The sequence below is a fragment of the Dendrobium catenatum genome, unplaced genomic scaffold (genome assembly GCF_001605985.2).
Source record: "Dendrobium catenatum unplaced genomic scaffold, ASM160598v2 fragScaff_scaffold_716, whole genome shotgun sequence".
NCBI lineage: Eukaryota > Viridiplantae > Streptophyta > Magnoliopsida > Asparagales > Orchidaceae > Dendrobium > Dendrobium catenatum.
In genome coordinates this window covers 8,795,487-8,814,105 of record NW_021319178.1, presented here as the reverse complement: position 1 = coordinate 8,814,105, position 18,619 = coordinate 8,795,487, and the positions used below count along the sequence as shown (strand labels likewise).

Here is an 18,619-nt window from a genome sequence, read left to right as displayed (position 1 = left end):
AAAAAGAAGTGCAAGAAGCGTATCAGTATTTAACTCAGAGAGATGATTTTATTATTTTCCTATATCCCATCTTACAGAGCTATGTACAGTATATATAGAAATATTCAAGTATAGGGCACACGTGTAATACAGTGATAGGTGTTTATTTAAATACATTAAATGTGGTACTATTCGATCAGTATTGCTTTTGTCTTCTAATATGCCCCCGCAAACTGATGGATCGGAAATGATCGTCAATTGGAACCTTAAAGTTTGAAAGCGAGGTGTTGTCATATTTTTGGTGAATATGTCAGCTATTTGATCAATAGAGTTGATGGGCATAATCCGAATCTTGTTGTGCTGAATCTGATCCCGTAGAAACCGATGATCTATTTCTATGTGCTTTGTCCTTGCGTGAAAGACCGGATTATTGACGAGCGCGATGGCGGATACATTGTCACACAATAGATCGGATGTGGAGGATTGGCTTATGTTAAAATCGGCCAACAGTCTTTTGATCCAAATCAAATCGGCGGTGGCTGCTGCTAATGCACGGTATTCGGATTCGGTAGATGATCGTGCCACTGTCGTTTGTTTCTTGACTGCCCAAGAGACTAGAGTGTGACCGAGAAAGGTACAATAGCCGGTAGTTGATTTTCTGGATAGCGTATCGCCGGCCCAGTCTGCGTCTGAGAATGTGAGAAGTTGAAGATCTGATTTGGTGATAGGAAGTCCAAAATGCCGAGTGCCTTGTATATATATGAGAAGGCGTTTTAATAGATACACATGATTATATAAAGGGTTGTGCATATATTGAGAAAGTACGTTGACGGCGAACGCGATGTCCGGTCTGGTTAAGGTAAGATACTGAAGTGATCCTATAATTCGCCTGTAAACTGCAGGATTGGACAATGTGGTGTCTGGCGTAAAATCTGCCGGCAATTTGGTTGCCGTCGGATTAGTCAACGGCTTGCACGTCTGGAGTCCTGCTTGACATAAGATAGATTATGCATATGCCTTCTGAGACAAGAAATATGAATTAGCATTAGACTGAATACTTATGCCAAGAAAGTGATTTGTTAACCCAAGATGCTTTAGATTGAAGCGTGATCCGAGCTGAGAGATGAAGACGAAAATGGCATGTTTGTCGTTGCCTGTAATAAGTAGATCATCCACATAGACTAGCAGGTACATTTGAATGTTGTTGTGTTTGTATGTAAGTAGGGATGGATTGGCTTGACTGCACTTGAAGCCGAGAGATATGACGTGCTCTGTAAGAGTGGTGTACCATTGTCGCAGGCTTTGTTTAAGATCGTAGATAGCTTTTTGAAGTAAACACACATGATTTGGTAGCGAGGAGTCTTTGAATCCCTTTGGTTGACGCATATAAACCGTTTCCGATAGTTTACCGTGGAGAAATGCATTTTCTACATCAAATTGTTGGATATCCCAGTTATGAAAGAGAGCGACAGTCATAAGGATACGAATGGAGGAAGTTTCGCAACGGGACTGAATGTTTCAAAATAATCGATTCCTTGTTCTTGGTTGTTTCCTTGTGCCACCAGGCGAGCTTTAAGTCTTGCCACCGTCCCATCCTTGTGCCGCTTAGTACGAAAGGTCCATCGACAACCTAAGACGGAAGCTGACTGAGGATAAGGAACGAGAATCCAGGTTCCTTGTTTCTGTAATGCTAAGAATTCGGTTGCCATAGCTTTACGCAGTCAGCAGATTTTGCTGCTTCATTGTACGAAGTTGGTTCGAAGCTGCTGGTAAACGTTTGCTGGTGGAACAGGTTAAGTCTTGTGCGTGGCTTCAGAGATCCCGTTTGTTGCCGAGTGATCATGGGATGATGATGAATGTGGTGAGGACTTATAATAGGTAAGGGATTCGGTTAAGTGATCTGCTGAGCGTTATTGGGTTGAGGGGTGGGACACTGCGTGGGGCTAGGTAGTATGGTGGGTGAGTGGTGCTGCACTTGGGAGATCGATAGTAATAGGGAACTTGTGATGCTGGGATTAATTTCGGATGGCTGCTGTATTGCACCCGCGAGGAATGGAAAGGAATTTTCCATGAATGTGACATGGCGGGAGAATTGAATGGAGTTAGTCTGTCTGTTTAGACACTTGTACCCTTTGTATTGTTCCGAATAACCGAGAAATACACATGACGTGGATTTTTGCTGTAGTTTGTGTCTAAGTGGAGGATGTGAGAGTGGAAAGCATTCACATCCGAAGGTTTTGAGGTGAGCGTAAGAGGGTGTTTGTTTGTAGAGAGATTGGAAAGGGGATGTATTATCAGTATTGCTGGACGGTAACCTGTTGATTAGGTAGACAGCGGTGTTAGCGGCATCAGGCCAAAATTGTGGTGGAACGGATGCCTGATGGATTAGAGTTCTGGTTGTCTCGATTATATGGTGATGTTTGCGCTCCGCAACCCCATTCTGCTCCGGTGTATATGGACACGAAAGTTGGTGTTGTATGCCATTAGAGCTCAGAAATTGGTCGAGCGTGTTGTTACGGTATTCGGTGCCGCCGTCAGTCCTAAGAATCTTGATTTTGTAGTTAGTTTGATTTTCAATAAATGTTTTAAAATTAATAAAAATATGCGGAACATCCGATTTGTTCTTGAGAGGAAAAATCCATGTGTAACGAGAAAAATCGTCAATGAATGTAACATAATATCGAAAACCTTGGTTGGACATTACGGGAGAAGGCCCCCAAACATCTGAATGTAACAAAGCAAGAGGAGTTTTCATTCTATTACAAGATTTAGAAAAATGAATTTTATGGCCTTTACAATAACTACAAGCCACACAGTTGGATGAAGAGACAGAAATCTGAAGTTGAGGATTAGCGGTAGCAATCAGGCGCATGGTTCTTTGGTTGGGGTGGCCAAGCCGATTGTTCCACACAGTGGAGGAAGACCTGTTCGTCTGAAGTGCCATCGTAGATGTAGACGATTCCGCGATGGGGTAAAGACCGTCTTTACATGGGCCGCGTAGGATGATACGATCCGTTGTCATATCCTTCATAGTAAAACCGTTATGATTGAACGTAATAGAGATATCGTTATCCTTAACAAGATTAGATATAAACAATAGATTATATGATATTTTAGGAATGTGAAGCAGATTTGATAATTTGAGCTTACGGGAGGGAGTGGGAAGAATACCGGTACCCGAATGGGCTATTGGAATATGACTGCCATCACCAATGGTGATAGAGTCAGATCCTTGATAGCTTGCGGAGGTGGTCAGATTGTCGGTGTTATTCGTCATGTGAGATGACGCGCCCGAATCAAGATACCACTCGTTGGGGTTCTTGGAGTCCATTGTTGCGGTGAACGCCTTAGGTTGATTTTCAGTTTGTTGTTGTTGGACGTAGTTAATGTTGAGCCTGTGCCAACAAGAAGTTGCGTTGTGGCCTTTCTTGTTACAAATCTGGCAAATGGAGATCGGTTTGGAGCATTCACGCCCTAAGTTTTGCGGACCTGGTTGAGACCGACCCCTATTTCTTTTGAAGCATCCTCAACCTGCATAGAGAGTCGATTGCTGATCGGTTTGTAAAGATGATCTGGCAACGTCGTTGTGGACGTGAATTTCTTCGCTTATGAGAAGAGAGTAAAAGTTATCAAGACTCGAGGAGCTTTGCATTGTGCGAATGGTGGTTTTGAAAGCTTGATATTGTTGTGGTAGCCCATTTAGGATGTACATGATGATGTCTTCTGATTCAATTGTGGACCCAGCATCGGCTATCTGATCCACGAGAGTCTTGATAGTTGTGAGATACTGAATCATGGTATGATTCTTCATTGAGATACTGTTGAGCTCGATTTTAAGTTGGAGAACCTTTGATCGGTTTGATGATTGGAATCTTGTTTCAAGCGCTTTCCAGATATCTGTTGTTGAATCAAGATTTAAAACATAGGGTAATATCGTGGGTGAGATTGTAGAACAGATTGCCGCGGAGAGGTTTCTGTCAGTCAGAAGCCAGAGGGCGGTTGAGGAGCCATTGGTGGCTGCTTGTGATGGATCTTGCGTCGCTGAGGATGTGCATGATGGTTCAGGAAAATGCTCGAATCCATTTGCCCGGAGTAATTTGACGATCTGGTTTTTCCAAATCGCATAATTGTCGGTGTTTAGCTGGGTTGGCACTAGTGTGCGGAGGTTCGAGACGACGAATTTGAGGGACGCCGATATGCCGGAGTCGGTGGAGCTGGCGGTCGTTGCCGTGAGCAGAGACGTGACAGAGGAAGCCATTTGAGGGGAAGAATCGATTTAGGATCTTGCCATATATGATACCATGTAGAAACATAGAGAAATAAAAGAAGTGCAAGAAGCGTGTCAAGAATTTAACTCAGATAGATGATTTTATTATTTTCCTATATCCCATCTTACAGAGCTATGGACAGTATATATAGAAATATTCAAGTATAGGGTACACGTGTAATACAGTGATAGGCGTTTATTTAAATACATTAAATGTGGTACTATTCGATCAGTATTGCTTTTGTCTTCTAATAGGTGACATATTTATTAATTGTATTGTATTAATAATAGAGAAATTATAACTAATAAATATTTAAGGAGTTTTGTTCTATTCTAGCAAGGGAGGAACTCTTCCACCCAAGTAAAAAAAATTTATTTCAAGATGTTCTTAAGACAGGTTTCAATGCCATTCATTTTATGTTAAAGATTAGTGTAATATATGATATTAAATGGGTACACTAATTTTATCATTAAATGAATAGCATTTGAAACATTCTAGCTCAAACTGATTGCATTAAGAAATTGTGATTTAATTTTAAAAATAATAATAAAATTCACTTAAATTAGTAATTTTAATAAAAATAAATGGTGTTAGTGTCATGGCTAGAGATCGAGTTAATTACATTTAGGAGTGTTGATATTTGTCCCAACTCAAAAAATTTGAATTCAGATCAACCCGTTTGGCAAACGAGTCAGGTTCATATTTCATTATTTGACCTAATTACGGGTCAAGTTCATATTTCATTATCATACCTTAATGCATTTTTCTGTTGAATTCGAGTCGACTCGGAAATCCGAAAGCAACCCATATGACCTGTCACGCCCACGCTTGTAGCGTCGTACGTGTTCACTAGGTTCGTAATCTGTCGCATCTAGCCAATCATGCTAGCACACGCTCGATGCTCAGCCCTCGCGTCGACGCACTACATACGTTCTCATTCATGCCCATGCTCGTTACTCACTCGTTGCAGAATTAGGTTAAAGGATCTGTGCGGACATCGGACGACATCTGTAGACCAATCGGAACTTGCCACGTCATTTTTTTGTTCGGTGCTGATGTTCGGTATCGCTCAATATCTGGTGACGTGGTGGCTTATGATTGATATCCAAACCATCTGGTGTCCTCACAGATTAATTTCTCTAGCTTCACTAGTAAGGTCCCTCTGAAGATAATTTGGATTCCCCAAGATTAGAGATGAAGATGGATGATGGGAAAAAGAAAATAGAGAGATAAATTGGAATCTATATCAAAAAAAAGTTATTTACAATAAATTCGACGTTGATAAAAACAAAAGGCCGTTCGGCTTGACCTAACGCTAGGTCACTAGCAACCTAGCTACAGTTCATATTATCACGCCAGTTCGAAAAGACAAATTTGGGCATCATAGATTGACTAAATTACTGAGTCGAACAGCGTCCTTTTCGTACCCAATGGGCCGTGGCAGCAAATCCGTGACAATATTTATTACTCGATTTAAGATAAACCCTTTAATAAATATTTTTGGCAAATTTTCAAACGTACTTAAACCAAGGAAAATAATATGCCGATTGTGCATTTTTAGGTTCATCGAGATTCGTGTTTCTTGTCAAAATTTGCGTAAATTAAGCATTCAAATTTTCATGATCCCGATAATTAGAATATTAACTTTAATTTATTTAAATTTAATTTCTTTAACTCATGGTGATATAATTTTTTAAAGAATACTTTAAAGAGCATTTATTTGATAAAAAAAATTTTCTGTCGATATTTTTTTGGATAAATTTTAATTAGTGTATAATTTAAAACTTTCATATATGATTTAAGATTAGTGCAAAAAATATATAAATATATATATGAAGTAAGCATTTAAATTCGACTCATTCGAGCCATCAAACTTTTTCAATCAATTATGTGTTGAAGCGAAGTCCTATGTCTCATTTAGGAGAACTTATTCTGTACGGTCACTGAACGCCGTCTGGAGATGAATCAGGACTTGCTACATCTTTTTTTTGTGAGTGTTGTATATCGAGCGACGTGGAGCATTCTGATTTGCTTCCGGACGGCCCGGTGACTGCACAGAATAATTTCTCCTAATTTAGAGTAGTTCAAACTTTTAACTAACGAGATATTAACAAAATTGACTTAATAGCCTCCCAATTTTGTTCCCTTGATGTAACCTATTAAAAGATCATTCATCATATGAGTGCTTCTGTATAACCAACGAGATATTATCTGTTTTGCCTAATGGTCTTAAGGTTTTGCCTTTTTGTGTAACTTCTCAGGAGGTCACTCATTATAGGAGTGTTGTACATAAGCACATTTTACTTTGAAGTTTATAGTGAAATTTCAACAATTATACAAAAAAGACGTCTTGATCTTTTATTTAAGTCAGAATAAGTTTGGATGCTCTGAATCTAAGGCTTTGTTTGGTACATTTTTTTTACATCTTCTTAAACGTAGCTTTCTAATACATCAATTAAAATTTTTGTATTAAAAAGATGTTTTAAGAATCAATAAAAAAATCATCCCAAAAGAAGCCTAAATTGAAATCAGTGCTTTTATATGATATCATGAATTGTATTAATCTTATTCTCTCATAAATTACTTTGTAATATATTTATATATTTATTAGGTTGATTAAATTTGATCCAAATCAAGATTGAAATTAACTTGAAAAATAAAAAATAATTAAATAATTTAAAGATCGAAAAAAGCCAAAAAAATTGAAAAATCAAACTCAATTAAAGTAAAAATATATATTCAATATTTAAATAATACAATGGGCTAAGCCCTCAATTTTCCCAAAAAAAAAATTAAATAATACTCAATCTTATAACTAAAATTAAAACCCTCTCCTTCAAGAAGTTTTATTTGGTCCGGTCGACCGAATGAGAGAAACATTCGGTCGCAGGCAAAATCCTGCTATACCGAGGTGTACCGAGTTTTTTTCGAAAAACTCGGTACACCTCGATATAACGGGGTTTTGCCTGACGTAATAATTGTTCCTCCTTCAAAGACAAATTTGTCTATGAAATCAATAATAACACAGAGCATTTCATAATTTTGCTTAATGAAGTCACTAATTACCACATTGCCATCAGAATCAAGTAGAAAAGCTGGCCAAGTAGAAAAGCAGGCCGCTTGTTCTTTTTGAGCCGATAAAAACACCCATCACCTCACCCTCCTTTTTCCCCGCAAATGCTTCCTTGATTTCTTCTTTATCGGTTGATTTTTGATCTTCTTTTTGAATTCGAAATCTCGCGTGTTTGTCGCCCATTCGTCAAATCCCCAAGCTTTTGCTATCGCAAATCTCGCAGAGAGGACCAAAGCGACGTGTCTCGGTGGCAGGAAACCTTGAACCTCTTCTTTAATCTCAAATAAGAAAGAGCAAACCAAGATTTTGAGGTTTTTATGGATAGAGATTGAAGAGGTAAATTGGTAGCTGCAATTAGTTTTTGGGTCTTTGTTTCTTGATATTTAGCTGTCGATCTTTGTTGTCGATGATTTCCTGCAGCGGCATGCTTTTGGGGATTTTCACTGCTCGATTCCTTTTTCATAGCGTTGTTGTTCTTTTCACAGTTTGGATCCATTAGTACAATGGCGATTACTCGGATTCCCTTTGCTGGATTTCGGATTATGCTGTATTTATTTGTTATTCTGTTGCCTGCCCCCATTGGAACAAGTTTGATGGTGATTTCTTAGCTGGCATTTCGGTGATCGCGATTTTTATTAAATGAGTTTGTCCGTTTGGTGTTATGGATAATTATCTGAAATGTATCTGTCTGGTTGAGGGAAGACTCTTTTTGCGAGAAAGGAAAGGGGTACGGGGGGTTGATGGTTGATTGATCGGCTTTTTTCTTTTGTCGTTCGGTAAAATAAAAAAATGGATTTGTTTCGGTGTTTCTTTTCCGGATACGAATTGTCTGATGCTACTTGTTTTGGAGTGTTGGTGGCCTGGTGGGCCTTTTAGATTGATGTTTCTGTTATCAGATTTCCTTTCCTAATTTGTTCTTTTTTTTTTTCTGAAGTGGAACGCCGTTAAGTAGTAAAGCATAAGATCACGCTATTATTCCTCTTGTGCTCGTCCTTCTAATTGACGTCTTTTTGTGGGAAAAAATCGCAAATTTTTGCCACTCTGCACCTTCAGGGAAAAGGAGAAGCATATTTTTGGCTCGGACTCCTTGAAATTTTGGAAGATAAAGTCTTGACTAGTAATTGAGCCTTCTAAGTTGGAATTTGAAAATATGGAAGATCTTTCAAGTAACAGTGGCTTGATCTCTATATAATGGCATGCTGGAGTGGAAATATCTTCACACTTCAACTGGCAATAAGTTGAACCAGGCTTTGGTCAATCTCCATTAAAAAAACAGCAACCATGCTTTGTGCTTGCTCTGGAGAACGAGAACGCATCCATTTTGATGAAGTTCCTCAATCGCCAGAGTCTCTAGCCACTAGGGACTTCTCTGTAAGTGGCCTTTCATCAAGGACTGGAGATTGGGAAGCAAAGGTTGACATTAACCAACAAGTTGATGATGTAGAATCAGCTTTGAGAGAGGGTCTCTCGTTAAATTACGAGGTTATTTCATTTGTCTTGGCTCAGATATTAATGTTTATTGTCTTGTCTTAATTTATTTGGTTTGAACTTCTTTGCATGGCAGGAAGCTCGGGCATTGTTAGGTCGTTTGGAATATCAAAGAGGAAACTTTGATGCAGCACTGCAAGTGTTTCAGGGGATTGATGTACCAGCTTTGAGGCCAAGAATGGTTATGGCAATTGCAGAAAGAAGTAAGCCAAGAAAACTTCGTTCTAAAGTGGAAATCTTGCCAGTAAATCTAATGTCCTGGCATTCAGTTAGTCTACTTCTGGAAGCATTGTTTCTTAAATCAAAGTCTCTGGAAGAACTTGGACGCTTAGAAGGTATTTGAGATTTTTTCTTGTATAATACATGGCATGCTTCCAATATAATAAATTATTATGATCTTGTTTACACAGATCCGTGGTTGTTTTTCAAGGAACTTTTTATGTTTCAGTTTGCTTCAGCCTGATTTCAGCTTTGTAATTTTTTTTTGCAGTGTTTGGTAGGTTTAGGCTGGAAGATAGATGTAAATTTCTGAAATTCTGAGAGCTTTGAACGATCAAACTTTAAGTGTATGGAATTCTTTGTTACATCATGTTGCTGCTTCTTTGTTATTAGTGGATCAGATCATCTATTGGTTTGGTAGACAATGGCTTGGATGAAGTTGAATTATATAAAATTTTGTGAAGTGCATCATCCTCGATCATGGTGACAATCTAACTTTAAGTTGTTTGGCACCCTTGTTGCAATAATTTGTATCAATTGTAGTTCCTAGATCGATGGTCATAAATTTTGAGATTGAGAAATTTGATTGATCAAAGAGCTTTGGTTTTTAGAAAACCAAATGTATGGTTTTCTGTCTAGAAGGTTCTTACAAAAACTCGATGAGGAGTTTGAAGTTGTCGATGATTATAAGTGAAGAAAATTAGATAAAGATGGATACTAAAAAGCTTTCAATGATCCAACTGTGTGTAGTTGGAACATATACTTGATATTGTTCCTTTGTATTGATGTGCATTTTCAATTCTCCACTTTTATTCAACTAGCTGTAGAGATAGAGGCTGAATAGGTGGTTGGTAGAGTGATCGGAGATTTATAGTTACATTGGCATGTGTCATAGGAAGGATTTCTCAATTGAGTAGTTCACAATGAGCATTGAAGGATTGAAAATAGAAGTTTGAAGCCAAAGGATTTCACAAGGGGAAATTGGTGATTATAACAGGGTCAGTGAATGAGGTCGACTTGGAGTTGGCAAGCTTTCCTTTAATGTCCCGTGAGCATAAGTATTGCAAGAATTGTGTTGGAGAATAAAAATAGTGATGAAAGAATAGTAGTTAAGATAAAGAAGAGAAAAATATTTATACAATATATTTATATTTAATTTAGTAGAAAATTCATCTCTTTATCCAAATATGAAAGTGGCAAGCTTTCCTTTTATCTGTTGTGAGCTAGCTAGTGCAGGAATTGTGCTCAGGTTTGGCGAGGAAAAAAAAAGAGGCAAGAATACTAGTGAAATTAAAAAAAAAAAAGAGAAAAACATATGTATACTATATTTATTTTTAATCTAATGGAACAGTAATCTCTTTATGCAACCATGGATGGAGAAAAACTTTGTCAAACTATGTAAATCTCTTATCTCTCATTTCTTCCTTGCATATTATATTTTCCCGTTCTTGTGTTTGTCCTGTTTTCATAAACTTTTCCCTAACAACTAGTATTGGAATCGGGCTTTGTGATTCTATGGAAAAGTCAGAGTAAAGACTTTTAAGAATGGCAAGTGAAGACAACAAGTTTGATAACAAGATTTTGGGTATTGGAAGATGGGGATCATGGATCATCTATGCCATAAAATGTCACAGCTACATATTTTGGAGATGAAGCTAACAATCATAAGAAAAGAAAATTGGGATCTCCTTAACAAATGAGTGGTAGGAGTCGTAAACCTAACATTGACAAAGAGTGTTACTTTTAATATATTACACAATAAGGATTTAACTAATGCAATGAAAGCTTTGTCAAATATGTACAAAAAACCTTTTGTTATACACAAGATATATTCAATGATAAAGCTTTTGAATCTCAAGGTGGTTGAAGATGGTTCTATAGAAGAGCATATCAACATGTTCAATTTGATCACGATTAGTTGAGCATATCAACATGCTTTAGGCCACTATTGCAGCCCTTTATTTTTTTTATTTGGAGCACATGATTTGGGCATATTTTTTGATATCAGTAAGTAGTTGCTACTGTAAAGACTTATTTATGCACATTTGTTTTATTTCAACAAGCTCACAATTTTTGTTATAAATCTTGATATTGTGCATTACGTGAGTTTTATGTTTTTTGTAGTTGGCGTGTTACCTTATGTGCTATTTTCCAAAATATTACATGTTTATATTATGATCCTGAGATGATTAAACAAAGAAGAAGTATCTACCCTTCTCTCTTCCTATGTCTAAAATTTTCATGCAGAGGCTATGACTCCTTATTTTTTAAGTACTACTTGTCAGATAAAGGTGAAAAATATTCGAAGGTAAAAATCTGTATTTTGTGTTACCACTGATCTAGTAGAACAAATCTATCTTTGTGCAACTGCAAATGTAGGTGGACTTTTTGAAACACATAAAATTTGGCTCTTGTTTTTCCGGTGTCTAGCATGTAAACTTTGTGTTCTCACATTTGTCATTGCTCTCACATGTGTGTTATTTTTTTCAAAACTGAGAACATCCAATCTCACCGCATCGAGAAGCATCAAAATATTCTTGCTAAACAATTTGGAAGCATTCTTAATATCTTGTAGAAATACAAGAATTGAGCTAGTGAGATAATCAGGCATCAAGCCATCTAGTTCATGTCATACTAATAGATCTCTAGAGTAGTCTGAATGCTTCTTGAAGATGACACTTGTTTTGTTGTTGTGCACGAGATCACCTTCTAGTAGGAATATCAACCAAACACAGTAATAAGGAGTTTATTGTTCATCAGTCTTGAGTGATCAGTTACTCATATTACAAACTTAGAAAATCCACCATAACATTTCTTTCTTAGCCACCTTAGCACAATTTTTTTACCACAAAACTTTTACTGCTATTAGCTTATTAAAGATACATCAATTTCATTCCTTTATCTCCAATCAAGCAAATAAGACATTCAAATTAATTTTTCCTATACAAATAATGGGCCCCAAAAAAATGATGGAATTTCAAGATAGTAATTTATGGAAGCATGCGCCTCCGCTTTTAGTGTTTCCAAGCCTATGGCTATTTTCATTTCTCTAACTTTTAGAGATAATATTTCATAAAAATGGTACTGAGTAAACTTTATGTTCATAAATGCACTGAAAATCAGATACATGTTTTAGGCTCTTTTAAGGCTGGTAATTTTTCGTCTTGTTTGTTCATATTATGGGAAATAGTATACATTTGAACTTTAGGCGCCCTTAATGTTTGAGTTTCTATGTTAGTTATATTTTTCTTGGTATGTGCAGTTGTTTTTAATTTCTCATACCTGAATGATTACTAAATATTGGTGTTGGTCCCAAAATTGTCTCTGTTAGGTGTTAAGCAAGTTTAAAAATATTAAATTAGAATAATCATATAGTTTTTTTTTTTAATATATAATGCAACATCTGATGTTTTCTTATGGAGTTATTGCGGGCTTTGAAAGGAAAACCTGGCTCAGGGGAACTAGGAGAGAATGATTTTGTGGAAAATTTTGATTGTAGATAAAATATTGTTAATATATTTCATCTTTATGAAGACTTTATGTTCCTAGTTTAAGGCTTTCCATGAGCATAAGCCTCCTAGTAAATTATGTCTCTCTATCAAGAGAGAATTTTTTATGGCTAGTTTTTAGGTGCTATGATGATTCGTAGTGGTAGATTCCCTTGTAGTTTAATTTGCTGCAATTTGAATTCGAAGGATAGATTTGCCATCATAGATTATTTGTTTGTGGTGAATGATGATAAATCAGATCAAAATCTTATGAGATTGTATTCGAGTTGTCATAATCTTTGATTTCTTCGGTCAGAGAAGGCAATATGATATAATGAAAAAAAAAATAATCATGTAGCTAACCACATGTAGTGGGATAAAGATTTGATGTTGTTATTGTTGTTGATGTTATTGGTCAGAGAATGTAGTCAAACCAAGCAGTCAATAGTTGCTAATTGATTCATCTGAGATAAGTTGTAGTCCGGAGGAAAGTTTGGTTATGGGGCTAATTTTTATATCACTTTTGATTAAAATAGTACTTAATGCCTTGTGCAGTGCGTCTCACAACTAACAACTGATGTAGGACTACGATGATTGCAATGATTATATTAAGAGCTTGCACAACTTATTGATTAGAGAAATATCAAAGAAGCCTATTAGCAAATAAAACGATGAATCAAAACGTAAGAGGGGTCACTGTCGTTTAGGCTAAGTTGTACATCAAAAGATTTTGAATCATCAAAATAATGTAAGAAAATAACATCATGCCAAAGTAGTAATTTTCAACGAAATCCCTAGTCTAACAATAAGATTAGAAAATAATGAATGCACTCAAATCCCTACGTTTACTAAGCTTAGCAGAATCGGGCGAACGCGTCCTTCGTGACTACAATCAAATCACAAAAGGGGGTTAGGCTTAAGAAATATAAGAAAAGCAAAATTAGAAAACCTTCGTCAATGATCGGTTGCAATCCTCCACTCGACGATCTCTAGTTGCTATTCAACAGCTTCAACCAAAGTGTCCAAGATGCGTTCTATGTAATCCTCAACCGTGTGATCGATCATCGGGTTGACGTCAAAGAAGGTTGAATGGAGAATGTGCACGAAACCGTGTTTGTCGTAGGCAAATCCGTAGTCAATCGGGATCGGCCATTCATGAATGCTAGATGACGATTTCTTCCCAAAGATTGCTAGTAATCTCGAACGCCGTTGAAGAGAAAAAAGTTTCTCTTCAACTTGAAGTAGGGATGAAGAAAAGTGGACGGCCAAGGGAGGAGAGCAAGGTTAACTCACTACTTCCTAAATATTCTCTTAATTAAAAATAATCAAAGGAAGAGAGAAGAGGCAAGAGGGGAGTGGCGACAAGGGGAGTGGGGAAGGCTTGATTTAATTCCACAAGGAGATACTCCCTTTTATAAAGAAATGAAATCAAGGGGGAGCATGAAGATTTCGGCCGAGGGAATAGGGGAATTTGAAATTATTTCCCAAAGTAAGAATTTGCTTTTAGGAAATATTTCCTATCCCAAACCAAAGAGGGGGGCGGCGGAATTGATGGGGGAGGAGGGCTTTAATCAAGTGTTTAATGCTTGCTTAATTTGAGTTTGGAAATTAGGAAAGTATTTAATTAAATCCGATTTCAATTTGAAATTCAAATAGATTTAATTTAGAAACTTTCCTAAAATAACTTTGGTAATTTAGGAAATATTTTAAATTTCAAATTATTTGAATTTGAATTTAAAAATATGTCCAAATTATACCAACCTAAATTAGGCAAGGGAAAGCAAAGGGGGAGGGGATCTAGGGCCGGCGGGTTTCGGGCTTGGGGCCGACGGCTAGGTGGGGGGTTATGTGGAGCTGGGTGGAGAGAAGGGGAGGACTTGGGGAAAGGGAAAACCGTGGGGATGATGTTGGCCGGTGGTGGTGAAAGCGGAAATGAAGAGATACGTAATAGAACCACGAATCCGACTCGTCTAGGTTGGTGGGTGATGCGCAATCTTCCCTCTCCGATTTCTCAAGCTCTCACAAGACTCATGCAAGTGGAAGAAATATTTTTTAATCAATCATTCATTACTTTCAAAGAGAAACATAGAGACTATAAATAGCCTCGTACATAAGACTCAAAAATAAGAAAGACGATAATGCCCTCAGGGCTTAAATACAACATCCATTAATAAAAGGGTACAACATGAAACTAAATAAAACAAATACAATACGACATCATAAATAAGAAAATACATAAAACAAATCAAAAATACAATACTCAATCGTCACCGTAGATCGGCGGCCACGTCTCTGATAAACTTTTCATGATCTGATGTCCCCATCAACAACTTGATGGATTTAGTCATTAAGTAGAATGTTTAGTTGCGGTCATGACTCATACTCAGCCAAAGGGCATGCATCCTGATTGAGATATCATGGTGTTGATGCCCAGTTAAAAACTGTCACAAATACATATTGAATACCCCAAGTTTGTGCCTCAACTGCCATATAATGATGTTGTCCCCTAAATCATGCATCGCCAGGCCACATCAAACACAAATCGTCTCCATTATAAATTTTTTTAGTATGAGCATACTGACACCTTTTATGGCACTAGCTTTTTTATCGTATATGTTAACTTTTTTACCTATTTTATTAATATTATTTTTTTTATATTATTATGTAACAGATGCTGCTGCCGAATGTAAAACTATTATTGACATTGTTGAATCTGCATGGAATAATGGTGTACCTGTTGGTATCGGAGCTGAGTGCAAGTTAAAAGAGATTTTTCACAAAGCGCTTCATTTACTTCCCCGACTCTGGCAACAGGCTGGTCTCCTTGAGGATGCTGTTGCTGCCTATCGCCGAGCTCTAACCAAGCCTTGGGATTTATCTCCTGAAAGATGCGCCAGTCTTCAAAAAGATTTGGCTATTACTCTACTCTATGGAGGAAGTGAAGTAAGCCTCCCTCCTCATTTGCAACAAAACTATGGATCTCGAAGCCCCAAAAATAACACAGAGGAAGCAATTCTTTTGTTGTTCCTTCTCATTGGAAAGGCAACATCCCAGGAAATAAGTTGGAATGCTGAAGTAATGGATCATCTTACTTTTGCACTGTCTTTTTCTGGACAGTTTGAATCTTTGGCTGGCTATGTTGAACACATACTTCCTGGTATGCATAGTAGACGTGAAAGATGGTATCTTCTTGGACTCTGTTATAGTGCTGCAGGTCTTGATGATCCTGCTTTAAATCTTCTAAGAAAGGCTTTAGGCCCTTCAGAACAAAAGAAGAAAGATCATTTTCTATCACTTGTTTTAGCTTCGAAGCTTTGTCTTAGAAATCCTGCTCATGCTGATGAAGGTTTAGACTATGCTAAGAGGGCAATCAAATGCTCCACTGAACAACAAAAGCATCATCTCATTGGAGTTGCCAGTCATTTGCTCGGGTCTTCTTATAGACATTGTGCTAAATCCTTAAAATCTGATTCAGAAAGGTTAAAGTTAGAGAGAGAATCATTAAATTCACTTAAATATGCCGAAAGCATTGAGAAAAATGATGCACATGTAATTTACAGCATTGCTTTGGAGCATGCAATGCAAAGGAATCATAACTTGGCTAGAGAATATACAATCAGGTATCTAAATATGGTGGCTGGTTGTTCTGTGAGGGGATGGAAACTATTAGCTCTTGTGGTATCGGCCGAGCAGAATCTTAAAGAGGCAGAAGCAATAGTTGATCTCTCCATTGATGAATCTGGGAAAGTGGAACAGCTGGAGTTACTAAGGCTGAAAGCTATCCTTCAGGTTTCTCAGGAAGAGCTCAAAGCTGCAGTAGAAACCTACAGGTTTCTACTTGCCAATATTCAGTCGCAGAGAGAAAAACAATCATGGCGTAACAACTGTGAGGTAACACCTATAGCAGCAAAATGAAGCCCTGTTTTTTTAAAGCTTATGACATCCTCACTTTCTGCAAAATTTAGGATCCGTTTAAGACAGTTTTTTACAATTTTGCCTTTCAAACCGTCATGATTGTTTAATTGCTGCTTTTTAAAAGTTTTATTGTGAGAAGTAGCTTTTACAACAAAATTTATTAGATTGTAGTGACTGTAAGAAAATTATTTTCCTTTAGTTTCCAAAGTAAAAATATTATAATACCATAGCAGCTTTCAAAAAGTTAAAATATTATTTATCCCTAGAAATATATTTACAAATAACTACAGCCAACCTAAATAGACATTCAAGCTGATGGGGGATTCATTTCACTCATTATTTTCCTGACATTCATGCTTTTTCTTCAATCAGATTGAAGCACAGCAACGACTTGAAATGGAAACGTGGTTGGACTTGGCCTTTGTCTATACCAAGCTTGAGCTATGGGCTGATTCTAATATTTGTCTGAATAGAGCAAAATCACTTGGATTTTTTTCTCCCAGGACTTGGCATGCAACAGGTTAGCATCTTTACCATGTTTTTGTCCTGAAAATGTTCTATGAAAACACTCGATTAATCACTAATCATCTCCACTATGATGACTCTCACATTGAATTTTAGATATTCAAAGGTAATTATTATGATCATTGTCATGAACTCCTATCACTAATGTTGTAGGCAATCTGTTTGAAGCTCAATCATTGCACAAGGAAGCTTTAGCTGCCTTTTCGATGTCGCTCTCAATAGAATCAGATCATGTTCCAAGCATGGTATCTGCTGCAGCAGTTCTGAGGACCCTCGGCGATCGGTCTTTGCCGATCGCCCAGAGCTTCTTGATGAATTCTCTTCGAATCGAGCCCACGAATCATGATGCCTGGTTGAACCTCGGCTTTGTGGCCAAAAAGGAGGGATCACTGCAGAAAGCTGCAGACTGCTTTCAGGCAGCTTATGAACTCGGGTTGTCATCTCCAGTTATGAAATTTATGTGAGTACATTTCAGCTTAGTAGAAAAAAGTTTGATGTCTTCCAATTTTTTCATAAGCTTGTGTATAGATTAATAAAATTGCAGGCATGTTGGGAGTCTAGAAATAACCATCTTGAGATTGGTGAATGTAGATTGTGCGAGAATCCTTGTTTTGATAGTACATGTGTGAATATATTAGTTAGTTGGAAATATTTGGTAGGTTCTTTGCAGGTTTATTATTATACAGTCACTAACAAAAAAAAAACTAGTCAGCTTAAAAGATAATTAATAAAATGAACATGAAATATGCTTGTAGGCTAATAAGGTTATTTATATTGATATTTCAAGCATTCATATTAAATAAAAATTTGTGCTAAGTGAATATGGTAACTAGATTGTTCATTGCGTCGCATGACCAATGGCATGACCAATGCGAGGAGAAATTATTATGTACGGTCATTGGATTATTTGAAGGCGAATTAGAATATGTCATGTCACTCATTATATACTGCTATCTGGCACAGTCTGATTCGCCTCCTGATGGTGTTCGGTGATGGCACAGTAATTAAAAAATTAGTTGAAGTGTATCAGGCTTTCTATGTATGAAGATTTGATAAAAGTGGAAAGCCAAATTCATTTTGTTTGTAGGCTTATCATTCCGAAGAAGGCCCTCATAATATATAATTCAGTTGAATATAGTTAGAATTTAATTTAACGGTTATAAATCATAAACCCACAATCTACGAAGCGCATCATGTCGAACAAAAGAGACATTTTAAAAAATTTAATAAATTAGGATTCAAGCACAGATTGAAGCTCATATAGCATGACAGCACAAGTTTAAGATTATGAACCCAATTGAACTCAACAAAATAATCCATAGAGCTAACTCATCAAGTATATAATGATTAATATATATATATTAAAAATCCTAATCACCTTGATTCACTCAAGCAGTCGAGAGATTATTATGCGCGTGAGTCCGAAAATAGAAAACCGTTTGATTTTGTAACTGTGAATAATAAAAATACAATAAAAGTGCATGGATGAACATTAAAAACACAGTGATAAATAGTAACTACACTTTTATTATTTACAATCACAAAATCAAACAATTTAAATGTTTGAATTTTGCACGTCATAATCTCTCCTCGTACAGGGAGCATCACATAACATCATTTTTCCCTAGCATAAATTGAAACCATTACATCATTACCAAGAGTTG

At 36.9% G+C, this 18,619-nt stretch overlaps 2 protein-coding genes across 2 annotated transcripts; one reads left to right on the top strand and one right to left on the bottom strand.

Annotated features, from left to right (window-relative positions):
- Nucleotides 1-3,505: 3,505 nt before the first annotated feature.
- On the bottom strand, nt 3,506-4,237 carry LOC110094576. Its single transcript, XM_020819839.1, has one exon. It carries the CDS (start codon nt 4,235-4,237, stop codon nt 3,506-3,508), a length of 732 nt encoding a protein of 243 aa, XP_020675498.1.
- Nucleotides 4,238-8,340: 4,103 nt separating this feature from the next.
- On the top strand, nt 8,341-17,606 carry LOC110094580 (protein NPGR1). Its single transcript, XM_028696079.1, has 5 exons — nt 8,341-8,802; nt 8,885-9,143; nt 15,187-16,406; nt 16,803-16,950; nt 17,109-17,606. The coding sequence occupies exons 1-5, from the start codon at nt 8,602-8,604 to the stop codon at nt 17,417-17,419; spliced, it is 2,139 nt and encodes a 712-aa protein (XP_028551912.1). The 5' UTR covers nt 8,341-8,601; the 3' UTR covers nt 17,420-17,606.
- Nucleotides 17,607-18,619: the final 1,013 nt, after the last annotated feature.